The sequence below is a fragment of the Nothoprocta perdicaria genome, unplaced genomic scaffold (assembly GCF_003342845.1).
Source record: "Nothoprocta perdicaria isolate Ctin4 unplaced genomic scaffold, notPer1 scaffold_12, whole genome shotgun sequence".
Classification (NCBI taxonomy): Eukaryota; Metazoa; Chordata; class Aves; order Tinamiformes; family Tinamidae; genus Nothoprocta; species Nothoprocta perdicaria.
The window spans coordinates 3,688,733-3,714,436 of record NW_020454316.1 but is presented as its reverse complement, the minus strand read 5'-3'; the positions used below and the strand labels follow the sequence as shown (position 1 = coordinate 3,714,436).

The following is a 25,704-nucleotide window of genomic DNA, read 5'->3' as shown; positions in this document are numbered from 1 at the left end:
TGCTTTGGGTTTCTAAGCATGCTCTGGGGCTGCAGATGGTTCAGGAACCTTCTTATACATGTGAATCACCACAAAACAACCCTTCCCAGAAGCCAGGCCTTCTAAGCGGTGGGAAACTCCAGTGTTACACAAGATGCTTGAGGATTACATAGTACATAAATGACTAAATAGCCAAGTGTTTCCTGCTGTGCATATGTTCTTCTTGGCAGACATGTGTGAGCTACTTACGCTGGCAATTGCCGGTGATGGTATCAAGCCCAAGAGATGCTGTAATTTCTGCTTTGCTTAATTCCTCACAAAGCCCTTGTAACTGTGGAGTTCTTATTTCCTTTTAGCATCCCTGCTGTCCCCTTTCATGTGTTTTTATTCATCCCTTCCCTTCTGTGATCTTGAGCTTAGTCCATCTTCTAGCTTTGCTTGACCATAGCTGGTTGTGTGGTCAAATGGGTCCTTTCCCCTTACCCACAACTTGTTATCCATATGACTTGAATTCTTATTGACTTCTTATTTCAAGCAATGTTTGAAACGATCTTTCTAGTTAATAGAATTTTAGTGACTGGTTTCTAAGTTTCTAAGTGATTTGAGTGGGCTGTTTGCTTGCCATGGGCCAAGTCCCTTTCCGGCTGATGTCAGTGAGCGTGTGACTGGGCACAGAATGATTCATAATTCTGGGGGGAATTTTTTTTTTTCCTGATGGAAAAAGGCACATCCTTTCTGGTTACATTCACAGCCTCACTTTGCAACTTGGGGAAGTCTAAGCATGTGTGGTCTGCCAGGAGAATAAGAGTTTGAAGTTGTACCTGACCCTCGACTATTAATAAAATGCCCCAATTCAAAATCTGTAATTGGTTTTGGGTAATACTGTTTAATGCGTTTTGAGTTGCAATAACATGGAAAAGAAACATATCAATCTTGTGATTTTTTTGTGAAGTGTTTTGTTCTAAACTATTTTTTCTATCAGTGTTTTCCATATACCTTGAGACTTTTCCTGCTGTGATAATCATTTCTATCCAAGATTACTCCTCTGCTTTATTTAATTTTTTTGAGTGAATTTAATCCTTGTGAAAGGGGAAAGAAAAAAAATATCAGACCAGGCATTTCTTTTTTCTTTCAAATAAGCATTAGGGCCTGAGGGTTTTAAGTTTTTTTTTTTAAAGTTTATTATTTGTGAATTATGTTTCTGAAGACAAAACTTAGTTCTAAATATAGCAGTGTTAACCTTAAGAGCTAGGACGCGCTGTCCTTGTTTTACATTGGCCATTTTGAGAAGAAACGCGCTAAATACCATGGGCATGAAATTTCCTAATGCTCATTTAAATAACTTTTAAAACGATTTTCTCTCTTTCAGATGATGTTGCTCCGTACTTCAAGACGGAACCAGGCTTGCCCCAGATACACTTGGAAGGAAATCGCCTTGTGCTGACATGCCTTGCTGAAGGCAGCTGGCCCTTGGAATTCAAGTGGTTGCGCAACGGCAGTGAAATAACTAACTATTCCACTGAATATAAGTAAATACAAACCATATAATAGTTGTCTTTAAGTATAATTGAAAAAAAGAGCAAGAGTACTTAACCTTTTTTAGACACTGATGCATTGACTATGTTTTTATTGTGAAGGTTAGCAGTAATTAGAGAACATCTGGGAGAATCTCTTCTGCGAAAATTTGTTTTTTTAAGATTTCAAAGTAGAGATGGTAACGCAAACTTTAATATCAATACTTTTTCTCATGGGGAGATGTTTTATTTGATGTATTTTTAAATCAATGATACTTTTTAAGGTTTTCCTCTTCTGAATGAAAAGAGAAGGGAGTTTGTCACTTGATGTTTGTCTGCTATTCGATGTTTGTCTGCTATTCTAGGTACCTTGGTTCTCCATCACTGTAGTGCCTTGAAAGCAGAGCAAATATTAGATAAATGTTTTGTCTGACTTGCTGCTTATCCTTACAGAGAACTAACCTCAATGGAAGTCCTCTTTAATAGGTAGATGGAGAAATAAAAGAATTTTATTTATTTTCATCTCTGGGAGCATAAAAATTAATCTTGCGGTTTGACAAACTGTTCTGTAGATCTGTGTAGTTCCCAGGACCTCATTCACACCTGGTCTGTGTTCCTTAAGACATCCCATGAGCAAGTGAAAAAATGTACTGTGCTAATCAGAGCTACGTTTTTGCTGTTTTGGAGCAGATGGCCAAACATACAAGCATTGAATGACTGAGTTTCTTCTGCCTTTTCCTTAGTGGGAACCTTAACTAGGTTTCCCCTATGCAGTTGCCAATTTCCATAAACCATATAGAAATTTAATATCTATGCAAATTCTGCACTTCCCAAGTTTTGTTGAAATCTCTTGCTGAATTTGGAAGTTGAGGGTGTGTTTATGTGTAGTAGACCCCTTGCAAAACGCTTCCATCCTTAGTGAACCAGGGTAAATAGTACATTTAGGTAATAATTGCATTGCTTAAGGCAGTGAAAAATCATGCTTCATCATTGTAGATAGAAGTTTTGCCATAGGTGGGGATAAATTTGTAGGTAATGATATGCATTGCTGTGGTATGGGTATAAATCTGTCATTACTGATATGCATTGCTATGGTGCAGCGAAACTAAAGTCTCTACTAGACATTAGGACTTCCTGAGATTTTTTTTCCCTTTTGAGAGAACAGATGCTTCTAAGGGTTGCTATCACTATGAATTCTCTAAGTATTATATTACTAAGTCTATCAAAACGTTTCTTCATATAGAACTGACAATACAGTCTAACAAGATCATCCATAATTGATTTCCTCAAAGATTTCAAAATGATAACATGGACAATAGTGCTGATGTTAAATTTATTTACATTTCTAGAGGAGTAGCACTAGAGTCCTTTAAACAGCAGGTGTTTTAAAAATCCTCTCAGGTCATGTAGTGCACAAATGTATTCAGAGACTGTATTTCCAAAGAAACATGTAGTTTTATCTGCACTTTCCTGAATATTCAAGACCTTTGGTTTAGGTGAGGCTGTTGGAAAAACTGAATATGTGCTGAATAACTTGTTTTTTTCATTAGCTGTTTTTGTTATCAGGCCTTGAAATATGCTCCTATCTTGGGCCCTACATATATCATGCAGTAATGTTTAGTTTATAAAAGAGACTTGTGAATATTTCTAGAGGAAAAAAAAAGAAATCTCTAATAGTACAATTAATCACAAAGGGTTTGAGCATGACTTGGAGTTAATGCCACTGGATTTTTTTTGGAAGACAGAGCTGACAACAGCTGTTATCCATGTAAATGCTGAGAGAGTAAGAGAAAACAACCTTGGGTAAGGCAAAAACATGGATTATTAACCAAAAGCAAACTCACGCTTTGTAGGTGTGCTGGACTTGAGGGGCTTAAACTTTATGATACTGAAAGAAATCTGAGTGAGCCTGTGTGACATTTGGAAAGTAAGAACAGAATGCCATGGTATTTATTAGATATGTGCACGTTCTTAAACTCACCAAGACCCAAAATTATAATTTGACTGTGTATTGCAATATGATTTGGGATCAGGGTACTGAAACGTCTTTCCCAAGCTGCCTGCTTGTGTGTCTGTGGATCTGGGCACACATGGACCTCTTTTCTTATCAGCAGAGTTAATTTACTCTAGTGAGTTTCAGGTCATGATGAAAGGCACATTTATTCATTTTGCATGTTTTATTTTGCCCTTGTTTCCATTTCTTATTAAACACATTGCTACAGAGGCACTTAAGAAGATAGGAAAATATTAGCTTATAATAATTACAATAATACTGCTAGAAAATATTAATTTAAATTTTGCAGCCTTGTTATTAATGTAATTCCTTGCAGCAGTCTGAGGAAAAGCTAAAGAAGATTTTCATTTTATAGGAAAGTTGTAAGCGTGGCTGTCCTAGCAGCCACATAGTTGCCTAAAAAGGATTAAGTGACATAGGTACATTAGGATGAATGAAAGCAAGAAGGGGAAGGTTTAAACACAAAAACTCCAGTTGCAAAATTTCAACTTTGACCCTGTAATAGTTTGTCCTCTTAGGAATGTAAATGTTCTGTGAAATGCATGAATCTTTCTCATATAAGTGAGTTGAGGTGCGGGTTGACTCATCAAATATTTTCAGTAATTAATATTAGTTATTGCAGCTTAGTTAATGTCTATATTGTAAAAGCATGAAAATACTCAGGGCTTATTGCACACTAAAGGAGTAAAGAATAAATTGGAGTCTTTGCATACCGTGGTTTGCCCCTGAATGAACAGCTCGTCTTTATAGAAAGGTGCTGATTAGGAACGCACAGCCGCCTGTTTGTAGTGACTGTGCATACTCTACTTGGTGGTCAGCATTTATAAAAGAACATTAAATAGGCCGTGGTCTGAGACACATGTATTGGAATGAACCGGATCAATAGTGCTGATTGAAGAGCACTGTTAGCTAGTTAGTACGAATTAAGAATGTGTGAAGTTAAGACAGTGACTTTTTTGGTATTTGTCTTTTGAAAGCAATACCTATGCCAGCTGGAGTTTAGGTCACTTGGTGCTCAATTCTGTTTTTAAAATTTTTGAATATATGATAAGCTACACGGTTAGGAAAGAAAACAGGTTTGGCTTCAATATGTTGCTTTTTTCACAAGTGAGACTTTTGAAAATCCAAATTCTATCTGTTCAGCAGCAGTCGGTTCTGAAGTTCTCCCTCCTCACTGTACCTGGAGCAGAGCATCCTTGGGTTTCCAGGACCTTCTTTCCTACCTGTCTTTCATATTAGCTTTATTTGCTCCCTGTCACTTTCCATCTTTCTGTGGAAACTTTATTTCTGGTGGTTGTACTGCTCAAAACAAATTAACTGACTCCGTGGCTTGCGCAAGTCCCCGGAAGCCGTCAGTGGCCTCGGGCACTGTGACGGCGGCCAGTTCTTCTCTCACAAGTGAGAGCGCACACAAAATTAAAGCAAAATGATGCCTTGCTGTGGTAAACAAACAAACAAAGGCCTGTCTTAACCTTTGATATAAATCTAGTCCGTGGAAGAGAACCCTTTGAATTTAGAAAGACCTATTTTTTCTGCCTTTTGCCTATCGCAAAATAACTTGAACCATGAAAGCTTAGCACACACAAAGCAGTATTTTGCTGTGAGGTAAATAGAAATGTATTTTCTAAAAGAAGAAAAAACATCAGTAAAAGAGAAGCTATTTCTATTTAGAAACAAGTGAACTCTCTTCAGAAGCTTTCTGAAAAGTCTGATTGAGTATCCAACAATCTGTGGCTCGCACAAGTTGGCAAAAACTTAATGTTTCCTGTAGTACTGAAGAATGCCAAAGAAAGACCTTCAAATTTTGGCTCCGTATAAGAGACAGGTAGAAAAACAAATGTTGGTTAAGTACAATACTGAATTGTTGGGGAGGGAGAAAACCTTAGAAAGCTAGAAACTGTTTAATAATATTAGCTATAAAAATGAATTGTCAATATCGTTTGATTATATATACACACTACAGTGGAGGTTTGTAGCAGTCAGCTACTTAGTAAAGAAAGGAGGACTCCTGGAAGGAACTAAGGAAGTCTTCTCCATCATTTGGTATCCCGTGCCCTGTATATTCCCCTAGCTTCCTGCTGTGTCTCCTATGGCACATGCAGCAGGCAGCATGCCTAAGTTAGAATTAAATATTTGTTGCAGTTATTTGTATGCTGAAGGCAGCACTGGTTAGACTCTGCCCCCTCTCCCTAGAAATTCTTGGTTTCCCTAGAAATTCCTTTAATCCCTGCAGAAAAATTACCAAGGGAGGAGTAGGAGTCGTCACCAGGATAGATGAGGCCTACATCAGAAGCTGCCTACTTGGGAAGCCAGGGTTTTCTGGGAATTGCTCGGGATTGCTAAAGTTTCTTGGTGGTTCTGGTATTGTAATTCACTGGTTTTTAGGCTGTCTGAACTATTTTCTATTGTGTATTTGATGGTAATTATAATGCAGTGATTATAGTCCCCATTTATCACTTAAACTACATTTCTCCCACCTCTCTCATTTTCATACCGTCTGATTCTGTTCACACATTAGCTCTGTACGTGGGTGTGTATAGTATGTGCAAGTATGAGATGAGGCCTTCTGTAGTAGAATTAAATTTTGAAGATTAAAATTCAGCAGTATTATTTATCATTTTCATAAAGACTTTCATTAATCCTGCTCTAAGATCTCTGAAGGTGACTGGGGGAATTTGCTCTTTGATTAATGTTTGTTTAATGCAGGATTATCTATATTAGTCCTTTGTTTTATTCACATTAAAACTGTGCCGATCAGCTCGTTTTCGTGTTGGACTATCAGATATAGTTGAATGAGGAAGGCGAACATTAGTGGCCGAAGTGACATTTTAAGTACCCTGAAGGGCAGAACAAATATAATGTACAATGCAGTGTGTCTTTTGCAGTGCTCTTCTGAGCTGAGCTAGTCACACAGTGGAGTAAGCACCTTTTTTCATGGGAAAATTTTGATGGTTCTTGCAAGATTCCTTTTGTCTACATTTAAGTTGTGGTTTTGTTATGCAACCTCCAAGCGAAATGCTCGGCATCTTTGCTTGGTGAATGAGGTATCTAAAATGAAGGAAAACACTTAAGTCTATGTCAAGGCAAACTGGGGAGACCAATCAATATTTATCGAGTGTAGGTTTTAACCTGGAAGAGTTTTTTTTTTGTGCAGTTCAAGTATTTTTTCCTAGATATAGTACTAGTGCTATAATATTTGAGATAATGCATAAATTATTAGAGGAGAAATAAGAAATGCACTGATTTGCTTGTACGCCTACCATAATTCTGTATTTGTGTCTCTTTAGGTACATCATCCCAGCTCTGCAGAGGTCCGATGCTGGTTTTTATCAGTGTGTTGTACGAAACAGGATGGGAGCGTTGCTGCAGAGAAGATCTGAAGTTCAGGTGGCATGTATGTTCAAATACAAGTTATTTCATTAGCTAACTGATCTTTTTTCATATGTCAAAACCAGCATAGCAGTCATATTTGCTGGCTTTTCTCTGAAAGGAATGGAGGATTCTTTGGAGTTAGGCTCTAATTTAGTATCTGATTTGGAAATGTTAAAAGTTACTGCTTAACCGTTTACTGGGTAATGCACTTATCTAGATTTATTTTCACTTTTTATGTTAATGTGTAGAAAATATCATCCAAATAGCTTTCAAATAATCCAAGAATTAGACTTTATTCTTTCTCTGAAGTAACTACATTTTAAAGAGAGACTTGTATATTACGAGTAAGCAGTGAAATGTGGATCACATTGCTTTTCCTCAGGGTCAGTAGTAGCAAATGTCACTTCATATGTGGAATTTAGGAAAGAAATTGAATTATTTACTAGAAAACCAATTCCAAGGAACAGATGAAAATGAATAACTGTGTCATGAGGGAAGTTATTTGGAATTTTCTGTGCTTTAAAATAAAAACAGTTACCGATGCTGCTCTAAAGGTTTTGATTTCATGTTCACCAGCCCCCCATATTTATGTATAAAATAAATATATTTAAATTATATAATTACAATAATTATATGTTTGATCTCTCAATGATACAGTTTTAAGGGTGCTGGGAGCCAGCCTACAAGTTCTCTGCTGCTGGGAAGGGACTTTGCTGCTATAACTCCTGCCTTCCCCTGGCTGCCGTGCCTGTATTGCATGATCCTCCTGCTGATGTGGTGCCTGCTCTCATTTCCTTGGACCACTGCAAATATTTTTCTCTGTTTTAATGAACTATGCCAGGCCCAGGAGACCAAGTAAAAGCTGATGCAAAGGGAGCATGGCTGGGAAGCACAATCAGATTTCCAACCAGGTCAGAAGAGGAAGATGGAGCAGGAAGGACAGGGCCAGGGGAAGCAGGGGAGGAAAGAAGTTCCCCTTTTTACAGTGGGAAATGGTTAGATGAACCTGGATGCTTATGGAGTTGCATCTACAGGTGTGGTTTTGGGGGCGAAATGCTTTGGCAGCAATCCTGGTGTGCCATCCACTCATTTTTCCCTCCTCCTTGCTAAGCGTTCCCGCTCCTGTGTTGCACTGTGCCATCCTGTGCCTGCAGGCTGAGCAGAAACACGTCTGTGCAGCTGTGGCCTGGGAAACTCATCCAACATTTTTGGAAAAACAGCAGCTAACTTGTAGAGTTTGTAATAAAAAAAAAAAAATATATTTCTCCCAGTATGGTTCCCTGCAGCTATATTAGCACGGTGGACATGCACAATTTCTGGGGAAATACTTGTGGGAATCGGATAGGAGGGAGGTGGCACTGAAATACTTTGATATTTCTGCTAGAGAATTTTGTCTCCTGAAGACACAGCCTTTTTCCCTTCTGAATAAGGGAAAGATTTGGGATAAAGTGCTTGGTTTCTTTAGGGTTTTTCTTTTGTGTGTTTGGTTGCTCTTGAGAGAGAGGAAGTAGAATAAACTTTTTTTCTTTGTCTCTGTCTAGAGTAACTATTGCTACTATGATTATTTTCCATTTTTTAACAAGCTTTGATGTAAACTAATCATTTTTAAGTTGTAGGGACATAATAAAATACTTCATTTTACTACAACTTGTTGATTTTTCTTAAAAACATACCAGAAAACAGAATTCCAAGGACTTAGGTTATCTTGATCAGGCTTTTTAAGAGCTACCAGCAACTATAAATTTGGTGCTTAACTTTGAGGTGTTCACAGGAAATGAACTTTATGTGCCGCTAGAGAGAACTACTTCCCAATCAACTTTAAAAAACTGAACATATGTAGTGAAAATTCAAAATTCACAAGTATAATATGCATTGGGAAAGATCTGAGGTATTTTCCATGTCCTAGATCTCCAAAGCAGCAGCAGTCTTGTTAAATAATTTTAAAAATTCTTCACAATAAAGTATTACTTAACTGAATGGGAACACATCTTTAGAAGAAAACTGCTGAGTAAATCTTAATTACAGAATGGACTTAAAACTTCTTGGATTGTGAAGACTGGGATAATCATATGACGGTGAAGTTAATTAGATCCACCTACATGGTTTGAAACTTCTTTTCAAGTAGATGATCTGATTACAGTTGTGCGAAATCTGGAGCAACAAAGGAAATTCAGTGCTGATTATGTCTGAATAAATAACTCGGAAATCACAAAGATGATTAAAGCCTCTTTAAAATACCATGTGTTTTTAATTCCTGTTCTTGTTCTGTCTCTTCTCATCTGCTTCCATCCACAGGCCTGATAGTAGCCTCATATGCTTCTATCTCCGTTGCATCCCTTTTTGCTCTAGAGAAATTGGGAAAAAAAAACCCCGTGGTCCTAAAAAATGGCAATTCAGTGAAGGAAACCCAAAGAGTTCTCTGTGCACCAGCTTCTCAGTTTAAAGCAGAATAAAATACATACAGGTTCTTTCAAGAGAGAATAAGTAGGAGCCTACAGGCCTGTTTATTTTAATGGATAGAAATAAGATACAAAAGGCAGAAGAAAAACAAGAGAAAAACATTTACTGTTTTTTCTTTTAACAAGGACTCCATAGATGCATGCACTTGTCTATGAAAAACTTATCCAGAGGCCAAGATTCTGCTATTGTAGAGCTTTCCTCCATTAAAATCCTTATTAAAACCTGCTGTTTAATGCTACAAATGCCTTTATAAATGTCAGAGATACAGGTGTACTATTTGCATCACAGAAGAACTAATAGCTACCAGAACAACCATAGCCTTGTTGTTTTTATATCCATTTGGCCTCTATGAGCTATTCACATAGATCAGGCTATAAATTTGGCTATAAGTCATGCAGCTGTTTTGTCTATGTGTGCACTTACAGATAGAAGGAAAAAATGATTAAAAAAAGACAAACCATTTGCATTTCTTTGCATCACGCAGTAAGCTGTTTTGTATAGTACAAGGAGATATTTTAAAAAAAAAAATCTTCATCAAAACATATTTGGTTAAAAACAGACTCTGCTATTGTAAAAGAACACTTAGGCTGTGCAGTGTTGCTGATTGATGCACTTCTTGTGTGCTCTAGCAGCACTTTCCTCTGCCTTACACCTTAATGCTTGCCCAAATCTGTGTTAATCAGCACTATTTTGTGATCTGTTGTGTCATATTGCCTAATTATAGTGATGATAATGACTATTGTAAAGAACAGTTATTTCTTTCTCTGACCCTGGAGAAGAGAGAGGGCCATACTCGAGTACTTTGATGACGCTTAGTATGATTTTCTTTGCAGATATGGGAAACTTTGTGGATGCAAACCAGAGAAAAACAGTGACTGAAGGACAAGCTGCAGTTTTGGACTTCCTGCACATATCCAGCCACCCGAGACCACAAGTGACTTGGTTTAGAGATGGACACAAGATTATACCAAGCAGCAGAATGTAAGTTGATGCAAAGCTCAAAAGGAAAAGGGGGAGGAAACCACTCTGAAAAATGATTAATTACATTTGATAATGTAACTTACTTTAAGTAAACTAATTAAGGTTTAAAGAGAATAAAGTAGCATAGCTCTGGCTAAGTTTGAGATAAATGCCTATTTTAAAACCAGCTCTGAACTTCCCAAGCAGTTTGACAAAATAATTCATATGCTTTTAATGTTCTTAGTGCAGCATAAGGGAATGAATATGCAGAATGTCTGCCCTCTCTTCACTCTATTCATTTTCATGATACATTTTGGAAAAGTGAATGCTCATCTCTCAATTATGTTTACTTGACTGGGCTAACTTAATGAATACTGAGTGCTTTTGTTATTGTTCTAGCACATAGGACTGAATTTTTACATGGAGTTATGCTCAATACTATCTTCCTCGCAGTAGAATTGTAAATATTGCTTTTTCTTCTTCCTTATCTTTTTAGTATACAATGACAGTTTTATCTCTTTTTGTCTAATTAGCAGTTCACCCACTAATGGCAGAGCTCTTGCACTGTGATTAGTTAAGCATTATCTCCAAGTGTGCTCATTTATCCTTTCCTGAGACAGTTATTAGGCCAACTTGTGTTTTTACCTTCATAATTTTAATTAGAGGTGGTAGGGGCTAGCTGTAGCATTAAAAAAAAAAAAGTCTAAACTATTTTTATTGGTCTATTTTATTAGAAAACTATTGCAATGCTAAGAATTCAGGTGGCTTTTTTGTTTAATTATGTGCATTATATCTTCATATATCCAACAGGATAGAGATGCTAGCAGCTGATGGTTAATGAGATGTTGCCAAGTTCCAGAAGGGTTACTGAATCTTTAGAGTTTGTATTAGCAATAGAAAACTTCTTAGGTTTTAATTTTAATAAACTATACTGTATATTTTAATGCCTTTCATACACATTTCTTAAAGACAAAACTATCTTACCTAAGCCCTTGGAAGCTGCTAAAATTAGTATTGCAAGAATATGAAGCAACTTATGAATAGTTTAATAGTAATTTAAAGAGAAACAGGCTGGAAGATGAAACAGTATTTTGAGGGTGTTCTCTTGGAGAGATATGAGACAACTCCTGAGTTATTTGTTAGGAATCTACTTCTTTCAGTCATGACATGATACAAGTTTTATTTTGTCCGTGCAGTGAATACACCCCCACAACACACACAAAAAGCTAATGGTGAAGAAGCTTCGTTATCCAGGTATCAGGCAGCTGCTTGGGGGCTATTACTGGGTAACTGAGTGATGGAGGCAAGGGCCTGCTGGCAACACCTGGAAATGAGTTCTGTGCAGGTCCCTTTGCGGTGTAATAAAGCTGCAAATATAGATATATGTAAGATGTATTTGAATAGTCTAAACTCATACTCTGTTGCTTGTTAGGGCAAAATCATCTGTAATTCATAGCACTATGGCAACTGTTTACAAGTGAGAAAATTACATTTTTTTTTCCTGTGGTAGGTTATATCTAAAACTGCCTACATGTATTTTTATATCCCTGCTCTGCTGTTTTGTCCAAAAGGAATTTTTGAAGACTTTTGTGTTTGTCTGGTGTGTGTAGGAAGATCTGACCACATTTTCAGTAGAAGTAGATGTGCTGAAATTTTACATCTCCTTTTAGGTTTGATATATGGAATCAGGTAAGCACAATAAGTTCAGGAAATGGCAGGTTTATATTGTGTGTACCAGTTTTCTGTGCAATGTAGGTGCAATGTAGTTTGGTTCCACAAATTATTAGCAATATTAGCAAAATAGTTTGTGGAAATCAACTCACCTAGTGCTGTGAAAACTGCAAATAAACCTTAGAAGTACATGAAACCTGAGACCCAGAGAGGATGTACGTTTAGACATAAAACTAGAAATGAAAAATACCTTTCTCATGGGAATTGTGTTGCTGCTCTGGAGAGCAAGTTGTGCCTTTCAAGTCATGTTTTCTGTGCACACAAAGGTGCATCAATCGAAATGACCAGTTTAGCAACAGATCCAGTTAGATCGAGACAGCCACCTTGTATGGATGCTCTTTAAACTGATTAAAAGTACCTTATATTGCTAAATCAATATAAAGCTTTTTTAATCCTCTTAAACAAGCTTATAATGATTTAGCCAGATCAATCAGCTATTCGGTCAGCTGTAGTAATGGTTCCCAAGAGCAGCCTTGCTGCATCCTATGCAGACTGAGGAAATAGGCAGTACAGAGGATGAGGATGGTAGAGGTACATGTGGTACACGGTAATTTTTCGTCAGTGCTTGTTGGAGACAAACGAAGTTGGCATTTTGGAATTGACTTCTTTAAAAAAAAAAAAAAAAAAAAGATTTTTTCACTGGAAAACCTTCCATTAGTAGTCCATTTATTATTGTTTTATTTTTTTAGGAAAAAACACAAATGATAGATGTTTTTGCTGTCTTCAGTAACTTTCTACACTTAAAAATACTTTCTTCTGCACCCATGTGCTAGAAAGGATGTGTCTAGACTTGTGATAACTTCTTGATAGCTCAGTAGTGCAGTTCTTTGACTACTTCTTGCCTCGAGGGGTAATGAAGAAGGCCTTTCTGTAGAGGTTGGCCTATGTTTACACTGAGGCATTGGTAATTTAGCAGGTTTAGTGCTGTAAGTTGATAATAGTGCCCAGAAATCATCAGTTAATGGATCGTTTTCACAAATGATGGCCACTTCTGCATTTTTAAGGTAGAAAATGTTCGATGTTACACTGAGGCATTTTTTTTGATCCTCTGGCAGAGATTTTACTATTTACCTATTTTACTCTGCTTTAGGTTATGGATTCTCAGAATTGTAGGGAGTGGCTGGTGAAGTAGTTTCTAAGCTAACTTCCAACCCAATTTGTACATGAGGTCTTTATTTTTCCTAATAAGCAGCATTTGGATGAGCATTTCTGCTCCTGCACTCTGAATGACTCCCCATAACTTCAAGGGCAGCACAAGGGAAGGAGAAACCAGCAGGGACTGTTAAAAACAACCCAGTTTGCAAAAGTTGTCCTCCTATTTGATATAAATTTATCCTTGGGATTTTCTGCAGCTTTTGTGTTGATAATTGGCTCACTTGAAGCATTAGCTGATTCCTTCGCTCTGTCTTTATGCTAGTAAAATTCTATCTAACGCAGTGCAGAAAAGTTCTTTTTTTTGTCATGTAAAGACACTGCTGGAGCAGTGGCCCCTAGCGCTAGGGGGACTTTTGTCACTCAGTCACTATAAATGAACCAAATGTGCTTTATCCTGGCAGGCAGATGGCGATGAATTGAATTGCCTTTAGGTATACATGAGTTTAATATCTTTTTTTAATAAGAGTTTTTCATTTCACATATGAATGAACGTGGTCATTAATATCGCTTATGGAGACTGAATGTGCTGGCAAATTGTGAAATGGAAGTATGTTAGGCTCAAGTGGCTCTTATATAGGACTTACTGCGTTTTAGACATCCACTATGTATTAAGCAAAGCTGGTATCAACTAAGGTGATAATATTGCTAATGATAGCTGTAACTGAGCATGCTTTAAAAATAAGAAAATTTAAAAGATATAGAAATAATATATTAGAGGTTGGCATTAGCATTAAATTAGATTGTACCCTGACAACTCACTCCATGTTGCACATAAACATTTTTCACTTCAAAACAAACACTGCATTGTTGTTTTTATGAGCAGTTTCAGTTCCAGCAATGTGTGTCTCTACAACCGCTATCCTGTCATACAACTTATGTTAGTTGCACATAATTACTTTTCACACATACTGGATAATACTTTAATTAAAACTGTGATGATTAGCATTAGTGAGCAGTAAATTCGGAGACTGTCAAGTCTACGGTGTGGTAGCTGTGAACGAAAAAAGGGTTGCAGTGCTCGTACATGTGCTAATGTTTTGAGCTGGAGTGGCACCTCTCTTCCAGAGAGATGACAGGAAAACTGTATGCTGTTTTTTGTCTGACAGTACCTATTGATATATGACCTTGTACAAGGCACCACATTAATTTTAGAATCAACTTTTCAATACCTGAGGATGAAGAAAATTTTGTAGAATTAAATTGTTTCCTTAGCCTGAGATGTGTTAGCGCCCGAGTATGTGTTTAAGTAAACTTTGACACTGAATAACTTCAATTTTAAGCAACAGGCAGCCGTAGAAAACATCCTCCATGGCGTCTTATGGCATTTTCCTGCTATCCTCGAGGGCCGTATGTGTATGAAAAACTGCAGGGAAATCTCCCCTCATCTCTTCGAGTGCTCGGGTGGGGAGCCCGGATGCTGCAGCAGGTTGGTTTGAGAGCTACTACCTCTGCTGTGTTCAGTGCTGGAAAACATTAACACCTCAGAGCAAACAAATCCCGGGATTATTTTCTAAAGCTTGTCAAAATTGAAACTCACTGTTTTTTCCCTCTGCTCAGAATTTGTTTGCCAATGGTTTTAGATGAGGATCTCAAACTTATTCAGAGTGTAGCTTCCAGGGTGCAACCTCCTATGTCAGGCATGTGAAGGAAGAGGTGGGCTTGGCCATGCTTGGGGACCATGGATGCGCAGGAGGGATACAGTGGGAGAGAGGGATGGCAGAGCTCGATCATTGCCAAAGAGTCAGGAGAGAAAAAGAGAGGCTACTTCAAACTAATATTGCGTTATAATGGGCCTCAACCATTCATAGTATATCTCAGTGCAATCTTCAACTGCTGTAAATATCAATAAAACTCTAAAGATCACTGTCTAAGGAGAAATCTGTATACTAGACATTGCTTTTTATGATGATCATGTTTGAAAAAGCAAAATCACGTTTATGTCACCTGTGCTCATTAATCATAGATTTAGAATTTGTAAAACGAAAGGGGAACGAATGGGAGTGTCACTAGCGAGAAACCTTTTGGCTTAGCTCTGATTTAGTTATCGCTGCTTTCCCTGGGAAATTGATTGATGGTTTTGTTGCTTTCTGGGGACTGATGCAGTTTGAGAAAGTAAAAAACATGGGTGGGGGGGGTGGAACTATTGCTTTTTCTCTCTGAAAGTGAATTTACAATATTTTTCCAGGGGGGGGGGGGGGGGGGGGGGGGGGGAAAAAGTCCAGTCTAGAGGTGGGTAGATATGAAGACTCATTGTCTTTGTTATTTTGAACGTGCTTCTTTAATCTCTGCACTTCCAGGATTATTTATGGCATTAGGGATAAAGGGTTAATATTCTTGTCAATCTGTTAACAAATAATGTGTTGGGGAGAGTTTGTTTTGAAATCGTTATTCTATTTCTGAAATGCTATTTCTACAAGCTGTATTTTATATGCAACCAAAATCAGAATGTTTGGAGTGTTGCAGTCACTAAAGAGAAAATAAGCAAAATAAAATTCTTTGTGCTTAAAAACTGGCAAGTTTCCAGATCCCTGTGAACAAATTACCTTCTGTGACCTTCATATATCTGTATTTTTATAGGAGTAGATGCAAAACATTTGTGGCTTATCAAGTATTGCAGCAGGTAGTGTCTTATGTTTACCGGTTGGTTTTTATTCATCAAAACTGACTGCAGTAAATGCAATTGTGAGTACTTCAGGCTGCATATTATGAAGGGTTATTAATTTTCTTTCAATACAGCAGCAGACAAATCCTGTCTTTCCTCATGATTCTAGTGGATTTTTTATGATACGCAGAGGTGTTAAGAGACTTGAGCTTCTGATTTTATAATAATGATTTATGTTGAATAATTTTAAGAGCCGATTGTTTTGGCAGATTTATTTTCATATTGAAAACTTCTGTTTTGCTGAGGAAAACCAGCCCTAACTTGGCACACTGGGGCTATGTTGTGGCTTTTGTGGTTGATTCGTATCAAGCCTGTTTTGTTAACAGTATTCAGCTTGCATTTAAAGAAATTGATACATGGAAGCAAATGCAAAGCAGACCTTACATTAATTAATGCTGCAGAGAAAGGAAGGAACTGGCAGCCTGCCTGTGGCTTATCTCTGATCCTTCGCTGTGAGTGGAATCTTTAGCTGTTTTGTGTCTGGCCTTCATCTAACAGATTCCAAATGAATTCAAATGGATTGTAAATGCCCTGTCTGAGGTTTCCTGGGTCTGTTTGATCTGCATGAGAAGCATGGGTTTTAACTGTGGTAAAGGCAGCTTGCAATTAAAATTAAGGGAAAGCAGTCAAAGTCTGCAGATATTTGTGTAAAATCTTGCTGCATCTTGCAAGCTGTGTATGTATCCTTATAGTGTAGTATATCTACAGTACAGTATATCTACAGTATATCTATGTATGTAGATATATAGGTATAGATGCATGTGTCTATCATATAAATAAGCTGGTTTGTGTTTTAATGTCAGAATCAATTCTAGATATAAGTAATTGAGTTTATTGGGGTAACTCAGTTGTGGGTGAAGTCTGTGGGTACTGGGTATGGGCTGTGGATCATCCAGCCTTGGTGGAGAGAGGAGGAGGAGGAGGAAGAGGAAGGAAGAGCCTGGGAGATGACCTGGCCTGACAAGGGGGTCCTTGGAGAGGGAGGATGAGGAAGATTTTGGAAGACCACGATTCAAGTGTGTTGTCATCAGCTTTCACTCGCTTTGTAGGCTCAGTGTAGGCAAACTCTGGCCATTTCTAGCATGGATGTTCCTGATTACCTGAATGCCAAAGAAGAGGCATAAGAGGACCTTGTATATGGGACATGAAGGCACTGCATATAGAATCTGTATACCATTTTGTACTTTTTCTCCCAAACTGCAAAGGCTATTCACTTTGTAAACAATAGTTTTGCTACGTTTTGCTCAATGATTTTTCAAGAAACTGCATTTGCTGTTGTCATTAGGCAACCAATAGCATTTGCAAGAATTTTAACAACTCTGTTGTTGTTTGCCAGCTGCCAAGTGTTCTTGTTCGCTCTCCCAGGGTAATAACGCTTGTTCGCTGGCAGAGGAGTACAATACTTTTACAATAATCACTAGTTCAAATCACTGATTATTTTAAAACTTCAAATCTCATTTTTGGCAATCCATCACCTGTTTCCATGGGAACTTAAACAGGCCTTAGCAGCTACAAAAAGCAGAGCTTATTGGGGGTACTTAGGAATTTCAATGGCTGCTGTTAGCTGCATTTTCTGTTTTCCCGACAGATATTGTAGCAACAAGCTCTTAATACACTTTCCAAAGCTTCTGTTTCATTTTAACTTATTTTTGTTTATATTTTCCATAGCTTTAGCTGAAGTTTTCTAATCAAGAATTAAAATGTCGATGATACCCAGTACTGACTTCAGTTATTAGATATGTCCATAACAAGAATGCTATTACTTGACTAGGACTATGAGAGAAGAAAATGAATAAATAACCTCTTTTGAGGAGGCAACAACTCCTAGCTATTCCTGTCTCCCACAGCCAGGTTGTCAGGCTGTTCCCAGCTCAGACTGATCGCTTCCTCCTCACTTCTCCAGGTTGATGCTCTTCACCTTTCCAAGCACTGCCAAGTTCTCCCACCAAAGCGTTTTCCTTGTCTTGCCGAGTGCTCCAGATCTTGCTCTCTTCCTTGCCCAGATTTTCTATCCGAGTCTCCCTACCCCTCTCTCCCTGTAACCTCCTGCAGTCGGAAATCCCTGAGTGCTCAGGGATTTCCCTGTTCTCTGGCTGCTGAGAGCGGTAGCTCTGTGCACCCGCATGATGAAAACTGCTGCTTCCACTCGGGAAGGCAAGTAATAATCTGCATGGTCTGCACTGACCATCCATCCTTACAGAGAGTCTGAGAGGAAGAAGAGGAGAACCCAGGAGAAAAGATGCTCATACAAAATCTGCCATTTATTTTGCTCGTTTACCAAATTCTTAAGTAGTAGCAGTTTGGAACAAAATCTGCTGTTTTGCTGTAAATTTCATTGAGCATTTGAGTGTCAAAGAGGGGGAAAAAAGAGGCAATTAATTGCGTAGCGTATTAACATGTATATCTACTCAGTGTCTTTTTTCTTTTTTTCTGATTCATTTCAGAATGAAAACTATAGCTCTTTTATTGCTTGTCATTACGTTGGTTGAGAAGTGAGACAGAGTCATTTAAGATAAATTGCAGATCTCTTGAAAAGCTGTTCTATTACAAGACCTTATACTAAACAAACAACCCTATCATCTTCTCCCATCTCCCTAATACTAGTCTTGTCATCGCAGCGGGAAGTAGACTCACAAGGAAGGGTTCTGGGGAAAAAATAGATCATATGCACTAATAAGTGTGCTGGAGAAAAATCAATGCTGTTTTGGCTTGTTAAACAGAGGAGAGAAGTTGTTAGATGCTCCACCTAGTGCTGAGGTAGCACAGGAGAAATCCTGATTTTCTCAGGCTCTCAAATTATGTCCAAAGAGCATCCTCTAACATGAACCATCTCATGAGGCTAATAGGAAGTTAGCAATAATATTCCCTAGCTCCGTCCAAGCTGCCAGTCTTTCTGGATTGAACACTGGGTTTTTCTTGGTCAAGGCTTAGATGAATTAACTGCCCTTAAATAAAGAGATAGAGCCCCTTGTTTTATTGGATGATTGCACAATAAAAATATCCCAGGGTTAATTTTCTTGCAAATCTTTCTAGTATTTGTGTGGTGCTGCCCTTCATCAGAAACTTGTTTCAGTGCCAAATCTGAAGAGTGCAGGGGTTAGTGGAAGTGCCTGGAAAAGTCTCAGTTTGTGCTTCTGCATGCACTCAGCACTGCTCTCGATCTGATCTGATAAAATGCAATTTGCTGCTGTAATAGCCACTTTCAAACCTGAATGTATAACCTCACATCTTTGCTTTAGCTTTGTTTATTAATAAACTATATCTTCAATATAGATTTAGAATTCTGGTATGAGAAGTAAGATAATGTTTCGCAGATAATAAAGAACAGGTAGTTTGCTAAATCTTGTAATTTCAGTGGAAAAAAAAAAGAGGAATGATGGTTTAATATTTTAATGCCTGATAGCTTTTAAGCCATAGCTGTCAGTGTTAATTTCATTGAATAAAAAAAGTTTATGGTGATGAAGCTACACTAATCAAGATTCATAAAGGTAAATTTCAGTTGTCATCCTCTTGTCTCTTTGATCAGCTACTCTTATTCAGGGAACAACTCCAGAAATTGAATGGAGGGGAAAAAAAAGTACTGAATACTGAAATTGAAGTAGAAAACCTACTGAGTAAAATACCCATTGCTTTCTGTTGTTGAACATATATAGGCAATACTGGCTGAATAAAAAACCTGGATATTATTCCATGTGTTTTTAATTACTTAGTCTTTTCATCATTAGAAAAAATCCCTGTTTGTGGAATATCTTTTTGAAATCTTCTACTCATTAGGAGGTAGTACTGACTCAGAGGCTCTCTGAGACCTCTGCTTCAAACTGCTGTACCCTATGGGCTCCTCACTGGATCTCTTCTAATAAATTATGTGACTGGTAGGTGTGAATTCTAATCATTTTTATAGTTAGATATGCGTGTTCATCAAATACAGTACTGTTAGGAGTGGGTTTTTTTGTAGGTATGTGTTGGATAGCACAGAGAAGTTTTTTGTTACCGGTGGCACAAATGCATCATTTTATTTTCTGCATTTTGTTTTACATTTAGCTTCGGTAATACGACGAGCAAATGCCTGACGTGAAGTGGTCAAACGGTTTGACAGCTGGTCTGAACTGCGCTGCTAGATCCCGGAATCTTTTATTCTCTAACATTTCACTTATCCCTCTGAAATAACATAATAATAAAACCTTTCTTTGTGTAACATCAAAGTACTTCCAAAGGGCTGCATTCCTTACCCATATACCTTTTTTTAAAGAAAAAACGTCCATTGGGTCTTCACTCTCATGCAAATGCTGAATATCTTCTTTTATTAAACAGCAAAAGGGATTTACCAGAATTATAGAAAGGACTCTGAACTTGTACTTTATAAATGCTAATATAAAATCTAGTATTTTAATAAGCTTTTTAAATTTACATTTTAAAGTGTCGTACATTGAATAAGCTTTTGAAGGCTCACCCTCCCATTTTGACAGTTACTGCCTGCTCCAACAGAGTTCCCCGTTCTATTAACATAGTCATGCTTAAGAAGTTCTTTGTACTTCTTTAATCTTTTAACTAGCATGGATTTCTTTCCCTTGTGCTCTGTGATCCCCAAAGGGGAAGGGGGATTCGCAGGGGCTGCAATATGTTCAGGTGGGGAAACAACCATCTTTAGATGGAGATTTCTCCCCACCCCACGTTGTGACCCATGTGTCTCAGTTTTATGGTTCAGTGACATTTTAATTCTCACGTATGCCGTGAGAAGCAGCAGCTGCAATGTTGGAAAGAATCCTTCCAAATAGAACAAACCAGAATAGAAATTTTGCTTGTTCAAGTTTGTTGCTGTTCATTGTATCCCAGTAGTTTTAAGCCTTGTAATGTGCACGTGCTTGGCACTATTGTTTCCAAAAACCACTTAGTGTTTTATGTTAGTTACGTTAGTTTTTCCTTTTGACCTTGACTGTTTAGCTAGTTCTCTATAACCTCCTCTAGTCTCGAGTAAACTAAATATTTCTTTGTCCTTGGCGTTTTGTTGTATCACATGATTCATCACTCAACGTCAACCCAATAACAGAAACATTAGGACTATCCAGTTTAAACTCTGCCAAACTCGGAACTGATTATTTTTATGAGATGTTTATTTTTCTTTTGGGCAGGTCCTAATTCATGTTTAGAATCTTAGTCTGGGAGTGCTGTTTTCTTCATACCACCTTATTAGAGGTTTTGAAAATTCTACTCTACTCTGCCATGTAGTGCTCTTTCATCCCCTCTTTCAGTGATATAACGTAGGTTAATACGAAACTAATATAACCTTATTTTTAAAATTATTCTGAAAACTCAATTCTCAGGGCTATTTTTGGGGTATTTAGGGGAACATGCACTTATGCACTTAAAAATGAGACCTTGAATTGGTTTAATCTCTATGCTAAAAGCTTGATCCTTGAGAAGTCTTTAATGGGCTAGTGCTAAAACCTATACTTCTCATTAAGTACGTGAATGAACTTATTGCCTTTTATTTATGGAAAATATTTGTAAGATCTGGACCTTCCAAGTTCTTTAAAGCATATGCAACTAGCCATTTTTTAGGCCAAAAAAGCAGTTTTTGCAAGAAATCATTCCTATGTGCTACAGTTCTACAGTTCCTAAGCAGTAAGTAAAAGCAGCACAGTTGGATTCTAGCGATTTGTGACAAACTCATTTGGCTGTACTCTCGATGGTAAATTATAGAACTTAGAGGTGTTTTTAAATACATAGAAATCTATCAACTTGTTTTTAAGATTCCATTTTGGAAAATACTGGTATTACAAAATCCATTGTTTAAAATTAGATGTATAATTTTAGAAAATTCATGTAACTGCTTCTACAGGAATAATTTTTATTTCTGTACTGCCTTCTGTGCAGAATTCTGGAAGATTTCAGAAAATGGAACCATGGATCTTTGTTTTTTTGTGTTTCATTTCTAGCTACTTGGCTTCATTACTTGTAATACTGAGAGAGTAAACCGTATCATTTGAAGTCTCCAGTTTCATTTAACTTGACTATAGAGTTGATTCCTGTCTATTAGCTAGTGCTGATGATAGGAAGGATAATATTGGGTGCCTCAAAACAAGAGCAGAAAATATTATGCCACTGTACTGAGCTAGCTGCACATAATGATATAGTGTGGTCAGATATAATTGATTATAGTCCTTTAACACAGGGAAGAAAGCAACAGAATTAATCCCAAGAATGATAAGGAAAATATCCCAATAGTGATAAAAGCTAGAAAAGCAGTTTTACTGTGTCTTATACTTTGTGCATCTTAGTTACCTCCCCAGCAACTGCAACAGGATTTGCAGCCATTTGCAATGGTATTAGGAAAGCCCTGTTGAGCACGGCATTCAGATCAGGAAAGACATGATGAAAATGTAGCAGTTTTCTTTCCTTTTCAATGACCTGAATCCATGATGTGTTCGGTAGAATTTCAGGAATGTTTATTTGTATATTTGCACTCAACGTTTCAATATCAGCACTCCTGGAAGACTTTCCAAGTCAAATGCTCCGGGTGCAGGATCCTGAGGATCATTCTGCCTTCTGTTAAACTATTTTTTTTATGAAAGGTAAAATAATGGTAAAGGTAATCAAATCTCATGCTTCGAGGCATATGCTAATACTTACAAATATAAGTTCACAGATATTTTATGAGGATTAATTAGGTAATATGCTCAGTATTTAGAGCATAAGTAATTTTAGCGTTTTGTCATCTATTGCTACAGATTGATCATCTGTTGAACTTGAGCATTAATGTCTTCTGCATGTTTCTGCAAAGGAAAAAAGAAGATTAGACACTTTTTTTATCATCTACTACTGACAGATCATTTAGATTTAGTAGATGCTACTACCAGAGCAGTAACGTGGAAAGGGAGAGGGACTAGTCCTGCCTGGCTTGCTCATTATGGCACAACCTGAAGTACCTGTCTGTGTCCATGTAAAATCTTAACAGCCTCCTGATCCTTAGGAAGTGCTCTGAAGTGCCTTTGGGGCTTGCCTTCAGATAACTAAGAAGCTTTAAATAGTTGTCTATAGCAAAGGCTATGGTCTTTCCCTCTTATTTTTTTTTAATTTCATTCTCCTTGCAAGGGTGTGCATAGATATATATATATATCTCAAAAGTGGTTTAAGATGTATGCTGCAGAATTTCTGGAGCCTGGAGGAGAGGATTTATATGAGGAAGGTGAAGAGTGATGTTGGAATATACTTGTAAACCAAAAGACTGGCTGTTTACAGAGCCAGCTCTCAACAGGGAAGGTGGATTTGTGGTGCAAGGTCAAAACTGGCAAATTTTTCCTGTGTAGTTAGCCAAGGGAAGAAATTATTTATAATTTACGTGGTAAATAAAGATAGAACAAGGAAAAATCCTTTTAAAATCTCATTTGGGGATAGTAACCCTTCTGTAATAGGATAGGCTTTTTTAACTGATTTTAGTTTTTCTTAAGGTGCAAATAGCTTGGTTTGCAAATTCATCTGTGTTGGATTTGCACTTAAGCAAAGATATCAATAGGAAGCTTCCACCCTCAAATTATTTTTAATTAGTGAATGGTTCTGAATCAGATTTGTAAGTACAAATTAACATCAAGTTTAAGTGTGTTGAAACAAGCTTTCTCTATAATTCTTATTTTCACTGAGACTGAAGTGGTTGATTTTTGCCTTGGGTGCTGTGTTTGTTTGGTTTATTATTTTTCCTGGAACTCTGCTTGCTGTCATTTGCAGGCAAGGGAGATCACTCTGTTATTTACAGAGGCTGGATAAAAACACAGTGTATTATTCAGTTAGAAGAAACAGTACACAGAGATCGGAAAAATACATTTCAATGCCAGCTTCATTAAGTTGATAATCATCTCAATATATTCCTCTACCACTTCAATTAGGAGCCATGGTTTTCTCTTAGTGATTATCTTGAATCAATGGCACACGCCATCCCCAAGCAAAATTCCACGATAATTGGCAGCTTTCAGAAAAATGTTCTCTGCTGTGTGTGGCTGTAAGAATCACGGGAGCAAAATTCACTACTAGGGTCTGGATCCTCTGTAATGGGGTTCAGCACAGATAAGACAGCAGCAGCTCCCGTCTGAGGGATCCCGCCTTGGCTCCTGGCAGGAACCATCTGCTTATTCCAAAGCTCTTCTTGTTTCCAGGTGCAATGGGACATGGGCACATGCAGAGAACAGCCCTGACTTTGGTGGCCCAGTAAGACTGGAATTAAGTTGGGTGCTCTGGGACTGTCCTTCTCGCCACTGGTGAGAACACGAGGAGGTGCCTGGGGTTGAAAAGTGGCTGGTCTCTTGTTGGCTTTGCTCATGCTGCATTTTATCATTTTATCCTGAGGATTCGCTTTTAGTTTCTGTTGTTTCCATCTAAGCTTCTGCAAGTGTTTCTCATAAATCTTCTTCATACATTTCAGTAGATAAAAAGAAGAAATTCAACAAGTTTATGTATAAAATATGTATCTGCATAATAAGGACCTAGCCAAACTACTCTAAGAAATACATGATGCTTCCTGAACTTTGCCACCGTGGTACCACCAGAGCAATCCAGGTGAAGGTGAGAAAGGCTAATAGATATTCCTGGAATATGGACAGCTAGTACCAGTTTTCTATCTCCAGGGGCAGGTTCTAATATCAAACAGTTCCTCTTGCTTTGAGGAACCTAGACAGTTAGAATGATAACGTTGTTTTGGTGGAGGTTGGTTTGAGACACAAAGTTCTTTGGCCCAGAACTTCAACTTCTTTCTGTTTAGACATGAGGAGGAATCTTCCATTTCCTTTTTCTTGTTTTTTTCTTTTTTCTTTTTCTTTCTTTGCCTTAGAGGAGCTTGTAACTGGAGCCCGAGGTATGTCAAAAGTGTCTACAGTGTCTGCATGTGCATTAGGATAATTTGGAATATAGTAGGTGAACTTTTGATACTGTAATCTTCAATGTAGATTGAAGCTCTGTGAACATTTACCTTCAACATAGCTCTTCAAGGTGCAGTATTATTTTTCAGCTGACTCTATCAATTTGAAAGAAATGTTTGTGTAAGATAAAGTGCAACAGTATGTTCTGTAATGTGTCATAGAATTCTCAGAGCATCATCTGGATGATTCAGTCCTGATATGTAATATCCTGAGAGCTTTTCTTTTGCAATTTTTTGTATTTCTGATCATGTCTTTTAATTCTCTTCCTAATATATGACTGTGTTTTCTCACTGTGGTAAGCCACAAGTCTTACAGACTACAAGAAGCCTCTCTACTTTTCTCTGCTCCCTGCTGCTTTGTGTATTCTGTCACCAGCATATTCACTTAATTACATGACAGGCAATAACTGCTCTCTAAGGGAGCAAAAACAACTCTTGAATTCATTTTTAAATTATATCATATTTCCTCTCTTCCAAAGCCTTTCTAAAATAAACGTTGAGGATAGAGGAGTATTGATGTGGCTTTTAAACTTTAAATTTCAGTTAGTTCAGATCATTTTAAATAGTCCTTCAGCAAGAATAAATCAGTTTTTATAACTTATAACTTTCAATTACAGTCTTTGGAAAGAATAAAAGCATGTTTCAAGGAACTGTAAAGCACAAAAACAGGCAAATGTTGCTGTCTTGTCTGTGCAGGCGTTAAGCTCCCGAGGAACGGAGCAGGAGCTTTGGAGGAAGCCTGTGCTAGTGGGACCCACCAGCGTGCTGGGCTAGGAGTGACTTTGAGCTAGTGACTGAGCTTTAACTCAGGGTCCTTATAGGGGGAATGATGCTGTCCTAGTTGACTCTGCTTCTGCTGTTCGTTAGAAATGGATGGGAATCATCAACTGTGATAACCAAATTACCCCAAAGAAGATTCTCATCTCTCCTACTTGCAAGCTGTTGGCTCTGG

The 25,704-nt window shown here is 37.7% G+C and overlaps 1 protein-coding gene across 2 annotated transcripts in view; it reads left to right on the top strand.

Moving 5' to 3' along the window:
* SDK1 (sidekick cell adhesion molecule 1) overlaps window positions 1–25,704 on the top strand; it is a 332,432-nt gene that overhangs the window by 80,622 nt on the left and 226,106 nt on the right. For both annotated transcript variants that reach the window (XM_026054081.1, XM_026054080.1), the window contains 3 exons: window positions 1,349–1,508; window positions 6,795–6,901; window positions 10,173–10,320. In XM_026054081.1, coding sequence (XP_025909866.1) covers window positions 1,349–1,508; window positions 6,795–6,901; window positions 10,173–10,320 — 415 coding nt within the window. The remainder of the gene's footprint in view (window positions 1–1,348; window positions 1,509–6,794; window positions 6,902–10,172; window positions 10,321–25,704) is intronic.